This window comes from Cordyceps militaris, assembly GCF_000225605.1.
Source record: "Cordyceps militaris CM01 unplaced genomic scaffold CCM_S00001, whole genome shotgun sequence".
Lineage (NCBI taxonomy): Eukaryota > Fungi > Ascomycota > Sordariomycetes > Hypocreales > Cordycipitaceae > Cordyceps > Cordyceps militaris.
In genome coordinates this window covers 5,907,771-5,913,770 of record NW_006271969.1, presented here as the reverse complement: position 1 = coordinate 5,913,770, position 6,000 = coordinate 5,907,771, and the positions used below count along the sequence as shown (strand labels likewise).

General features: G+C 54.4%; 2 protein-coding genes across 2 annotated transcripts; both read left to right on the top strand.

Moving 5' to 3' along the window:
• Positions 1-1,248: 1,248 nt before the first annotated feature.
• On the top strand, positions 1,249-4,312 carry CCM_01829 (ABC transporter, putative; the record flags this gene model as incomplete). Its single annotated transcript, XM_006666984.1, has 2 exons — positions 1,249-1,801; positions 1,860-4,312. The coding sequence occupies 2 exons, from the start codon at positions 1,249-1,251 to the stop codon at positions 4,310-4,312; spliced, it is 3,006 nt and encodes a 1,001-aa protein (XP_006667047.1).
• A 469-nt stretch (positions 4,313-4,781) lies between these two features.
• CCM_01828 (Filamentation induced protein by cAMP/death on curing) lies at positions 4,782-5,774 on the top strand (the record flags this gene model as incomplete). Its single annotated transcript, XM_006666983.1, has 1 exon — positions 4,782-5,774. The coding sequence occupies one exon, from the start codon at positions 4,782-4,784 to the stop codon at positions 5,772-5,774; it is 993 nt and encodes a 330-aa protein (XP_006667046.1).
• Between the last annotated feature and the right edge of the window lie 226 nt (positions 5,775-6,000).

Genomic DNA, 6,000 nt, shown 5'->3' with positions numbered 1-6,000 from the left:
CGCTCGTCGCGCTGCTCGACGGCGTCCACGTCCGCCCGCGGTACATCATTGCCAAGGGCGGCATCACGTCGTCCGACGCCGCCACAAAGGCCCTGCGCATGCGCCGCGCCCGCGTGCTCGGCCAGGCCGCGCCCGGCGTCCCGCTCTGGGTCTGCACCGAGGAGACGAGCCGCCACCGCGCCGTCCCGTATGTCGTGTTTCCGGGCAATGTGGGCAGCGACGACACGCTCGCGGATCTGGTAGAGTCGTGGGCTGTGAACCGAGTTTTGTAGAGGCGGGACATGGGCAGTGTAACTATTTGATGCGAGCTGTATTTGAGGCAAGCAGCGATTACTATTTCGTAGGCTCAGAATCATGGGCAAGCTTTCATGTAATGCATTTTGTCAAGATACTGAAGCGATTGCTGCTACTCTGCAATGTGATTCTGTATTCTCTTGCGGGCTCTGTCTTGTAGTCGAGGCTCCATCCTCATCGCCTCGCTTAACCTCTGCCAAGGCCCTTGCTATTATTAGACTTTTTGCTTTTTTTTCTCGTCACCCCGCATGGTACTAGAATAGTAGCAAATTGATTAATAAAAAGGCCCCTGTAGATGGCTGGCCCCTTTATTGATCGTTGTCAGCCACCGCTCCACAGAACTGCAGCCATCCCAGAGGAGGCTGGGATGTAACTCTTCCTTTTCGTTTCTTCTCGTACTTGAACACTCGTCGATACGGCATCATTTCATACATGTTAATCGCTACAAATTACGGATTCTCTCTGCAGATTGCTTGATTAGCATGATAAGGGTGACAGCTGAGCGCGACCTTATTGGACAATGTCAGTCTCACAACTTACAAGGCTCTCCCCCTCCCATGCAAGCCACTCCCAGTTCAGCAAGGCTGCAGTTGATTGCTGCAAGCTGCACGGTACTCTTTGTGCGTTTTCAAGTAGATAGAAGCCTCATGCATGTTTGCGGGCCGACTTGCCTTGCGCTTGGATCAAACGACAAGCTTTGAACTGTATGTCTCACGAGAACAGGCTGCAAGCATGTTGGGCACAACCAACCATGGCAGCTTCTCTACCAAGTGCAGTACTCCGTGTACGTCCATTGGGCATTACTCTCAGCCTTGTGAAGACTGCAGAGTAAACTGTACATGGACGAGAAAAAGGTTATAATGGCCTTCTGCCCAGCCCACCCCCATCTTGAGTCACGATGGTCATATTTTGTCGTCCTCTGCAAAATCGCCATTTCGTCTTTATACTAGCGAGATGGGCAACACTACCGAATCTCCCAACAACATGGAGTTTACGGCAGATCAACTGCCTCAAGACCCGTTTCTTCCCGGGGTAGATTTCCAAGGGCCCGTCTTCCTCGATACCGAAGCATGCCTCTGCGCCCTTCGGCCAGCTCAGCTCGGCCAGAGCAAAAAAGCCGTGGCATGGCAATGCGTGGGGGAACAGAGCAGAGCGTACAGCACCCTCGACGGCAAATGGTTTCCAACAAGAGCAAATAGCACCGTAAACGTGACAGCCTTGTTCAGCGACGCGACCAGTCCGCCCGACACGGATAAGCCCATGTTTTACGACGGCAACGCCAGCTTGGTCGATCTGAAAGACGCCGAAACTCTTGGCGTCTACAACGCTGCTTGCACTGGCAAGAATGACACGAGATTCTCACAATCTATTTACGAAACCAATGTCCAGCTTGCCGAAAAGAAGTATCCCACATCGGGCGTTCCCTGTTTCCAGCCCGGCGCAATCCCGCTCAAGATCCAGTATGCGGATTCCTGGCTGAAGAACGGTTGTTCTGAAGGCTTTCTGTGTAGGTTCAGCGCAAGCTTGACTAGGTGGGTTACAATGAGCTAACTATGTGCTTGTAGGTGAGAACAATACTCTCAACTCGCTTCCTGTCTTCTGCCCGCCTGTCAAGGAATGCCTCGAGGGGAGGCTCGCGGGCTCCATCTGCAAGCTGGACGGCAAGAATATCCCCATGGGCTACTTTGAGCCCATCGTTTGCCAGGAAGGCTGGTACTGCCCTCCTGACAAGCATGGCAAGGAGACGCTGCCGTGTCCCGCCGGCCACTACTGCCAGCCCGGCGCCGCGACGCCAACTCCCTGCGCGATGGGAAGCATGTGTCCCGAGGGCTCGCGAAAGGAAACGTACTATATCCCTCTGGCCCTCATGATTATCCTGGATCTCCTGCTTGTCCTCGGCGTTTTGCTGGTGCGGTTCCGCTCGCGCTTGCACGCCTCGTCCAGGGCCCGGGGCGTCGCTTTCTTGGACAGGACCAGGGGCGGCAGCAGCGGGCTCCAGGCCGCCATGGGCAAGTACGAGCGTCTCGGCGGTGACAACGAGAACGAGGCCGGACAGCGCGAGATGACGCCCCTGGGATCGCCGAGCGTGCCCGGGCGCGACGGCTTCAGCGGGTTCCAGGCCGTCTTTGCCATGCCGGCGCGAGCCGGCGCGGCCGCGTGCCAGCCCGCCAACGCGGTCGAGCTGAACCCGCAGCTCAAGGCGTTTGTCGACTCGATGCGGCGGGCCACGGACGCGCAGGACTTTGGGCTCTCGTTTGGGTACAACGGCCTGAGCTTCCACCCCAAGGGCAGTCCGCGCCCGATCCTGCAAAACGTCACCGGGTCCATCGACGTCGGCTCGCTCGTGGCCGTCATGGGCGGCTCGGGCGCCGGCAAGTCCACCTTTGTCAACGTGCTGATGGGCAAGACCACGCACACCGGCGGCATGGTCACCATCAACGGCCTGCCCAGCAAGGTCTCCCGCTACAAGAAGCTCATCGGCTACGTGCCGCAGGACGACATTGTCCTGCCCGAGCTCACGGTCTTTGAAAACATTTTGCACGCGGCCAGGATCCGGCTGCCGCGCAGCTGGAAGGACCACGATATCCGGTCGCATGTCGAATGCGTCATTGACTGTCTCGAGCTCTCCCACGTCCAAGACTCACGCGTCGGCAGCATCGGAAAGCCCATCCTCTCGGGCGGCCAGCGGAAGCGAGTGAGCATCGGCATGGAGCTTGCCGCGGCGCCCATGGCCATTTTCCTCGACGAGCCGACGAGCGGTCTCGATTCCACGGCTGCTTCCTCCATCATGGGAACGCTGAAAGCCCTGGCTCGCCTTGGCATCTCCGTCATTACCATTATCCACCAGCCTCGCGTGGAAATCTTTGAGCTGCTGGACAATCTGGTTCTCCTGGCCAACGGCCAGATCATCTACGAGGGCACGCAAGCCGGTGCCAGCCAGTATTTTGAAAGCATGGGGTTCCATTTCCCGCCACACAGCAACCATGCCGACGTCATTACCGACATCATCACCGGCAACGGCCGCGACTACAACAAGGGCGGCTCTGTTTCCAAAGACGCATTGATTGCTCAGTGGGCGCGCCACATGGCGACTCTGCCAGAGCACCAGCGCAACAGCAAGATGTCGTCCGTGTACAACAAAAAGTCCATCCGGCAGGTCCTTGTCCAGCGCGGCGCTCCACGTTGGAAGCAGATGTGGCTGTGCCTGTCCAGGGCCATGACGCAGCAATACCGTATGAAAGGCGCCTTCATCGCCGAGATGGGCCTGGCGGGCTTGGCTGGACTGTTACTCGGGCTGGCCATGAACTCGAGAAACGGCGTCCTGTTTCGAGGGCTCTACAACTCTCCTTTCGAGCAGCTCTCCGTCGCTACCGATTTCGTTTCGGCGCCACAGCTCGCTCTGCTCATCGCCATTGCCATTGGCCTTGTATCCGGCGCGCCCGGTGTCAAGACCTTTTCGGAAGAGCTGCAGCTTCACAAGCGGGAGGCCGAGGCTGGGCACTCCCGCATCGCATACTTCATCGCCAAGAACCTCTGCGTCTTTCCGCGCATGTTTCTTGGCTGCTTGCACTTTACCACGCCGCTCATGCTGCTCGCGACGCCCATCATCCCGTGGGGCATTGCGTTTCTGGCCAACGTCTTTTACTTTTACTGCATCTACGGCCTCGCCAGCTGCATCAGCATGGTTGTCCGCCGGGAAGACGCCCCTCTGCTGGCCACCATGATGAGCCTGATTGTGGGCATCCTGTCAGGGTCGGCGCCGCCGCTCTCGAGCGCCAAAAAGTGGCACATGGAATGGCTTTGGCGTGCTTCGCCCGGTACCTGGCTCGCAGAGCTGTATTTCGCCCAGCTGGTGGAGCCCTTGCGGTATCTGTACAGTGTTGATCTGGCTTCAAAGGCGACGGGCTTTCACTTGAGCTTCCTGTGGCGAAACATGGCCATTCTGGTTGGTATCGGGACAGTGTATCGCGTCGTGGCATATGTTGGTCTAGTGTTTGGCCACCGACTGAGGCGATGAGTCACTAGAACGAGGGGCAAACCCTCTATTTTCATTTTTTTATTTTCCCAAGTTGTTTTTATGTTATCCGACCTAAATTGGCCCTGAAAGCGCGCCTTCCGTTCTGTAGCAAGAGATCTCCTAGCGACGGTGGCAATATCCTCTATTTTTTATCTTCCCAATTCATAATTTATTCTATCCGATCCAAACAGTCTCGGATAGCGCGTCTCCTGTCCTTCTATCAGAACTTTCTTTCGGTTATGTTAGAAAACCTTATCGAGTGGCGGGAGTCATCGTGCCACTTGCCACTTGCCACTTGCAGGCCGGCGTTTGCTAGGCCAGTGCAAACGGAATATTCTAACTGATTTTTTTTAATAAAGAAGGTTACAAAAATTATAAAAATAGTAAGGGTGATAAGGATGATAAGAATTCTAATAATTCTAATAAGAAAACCCACTCTTTGGCATCAGCCATCAACACACCGGCAAACATGTTTGCAGAATCGCCTGCCATGGAAGATGTTTCGATAACCATTCGTGCCGACAATATCTACAGAACATATGCGACTGGCCAGGATCCTGCGGCTCTGTTCAACAAAGCAATCTCCTACATGGAGAGCGTGAAGTCTATTTCACGGAGCGAGGAGGAACAAGCCCTTATTCGCAGCGAGGTTGAAGCCATGATGATGCATGCCATTTTTGGAAGCAACACAATCGAACATGCTGGCCTCAATCTTGACATCACTCTCCACCTGTGTCGCAAGATTTTGCGTGGCGAAGACGTTGGAGAAATCGACGAACGCACACCAGGATACATCGCAAAGCTGGCAGACATTTATCGCATCGATCCTCCCCTAAAAGAAAAGTCTGTTCAACTTGTACTCAGAGGCCGACGGGAGATCGTCCAACACGTGAAAGCATTTCAACATCTGATTCAAAACTTTGCGATTGAAAAGAAACCAATGACCGAAGAACTTATCAAGGAAACGCATCGGATCCTTTGCAAAGGCGTCCCAGTAGTTCACCGAGTGGGTCCCGAGACCCCATATGAACAGTATGCTGGACTTTATCGCAAGGAAATTGTCGGAGCTGGCAACACGAATTTCGTGGTTCCCCATCACGTCCCGTCCAAAATGGCAAAACTCTGCGTCGATTTAGAACAAGACATCGACAAAGCTGAAGCAAGCAAGAGCGTTGACCCATTCTCTCTCGCTTCAAAGTACTCTCTGGAATTTGTACAAATCCATCCATTCTTGGATGGAAATGGCCGCATGTGTAGACTGATTCTCAACGTCATTCTTTTCCGGTTCACGGGCATTTTTGTGGCCATCGGAGAGCGGGAGTCCGACAGAGACGAATACATGAACATAAAAAAACGATCTTCACAAACAATGGAGGGCCACGGAGAATACGCTACTTTTGTCCTGGACAAAGGAATGAAGAGCTTCAGGAAGATCAAGCAGAAGCTGCATGGCAAGAGATAGAAAGCAGAGGAATTAGACTGAAAAGTGCGAATAGAGGGGTTTCTTGTTCAACCTTCCACAGTGGTACAGTGCATATTTGCTATTTCGGGTAGTGAGCAGCCCGGTCTTATAAATAAACTTTGTTTCCTCCGCTTCGTTTTCTCTGCTGCCCATTTTGCATCCTCGTATGAAGCATCACGAATACCGCCGATATTGGCATCGCGTTACTGCAGTTCGAACACACAAG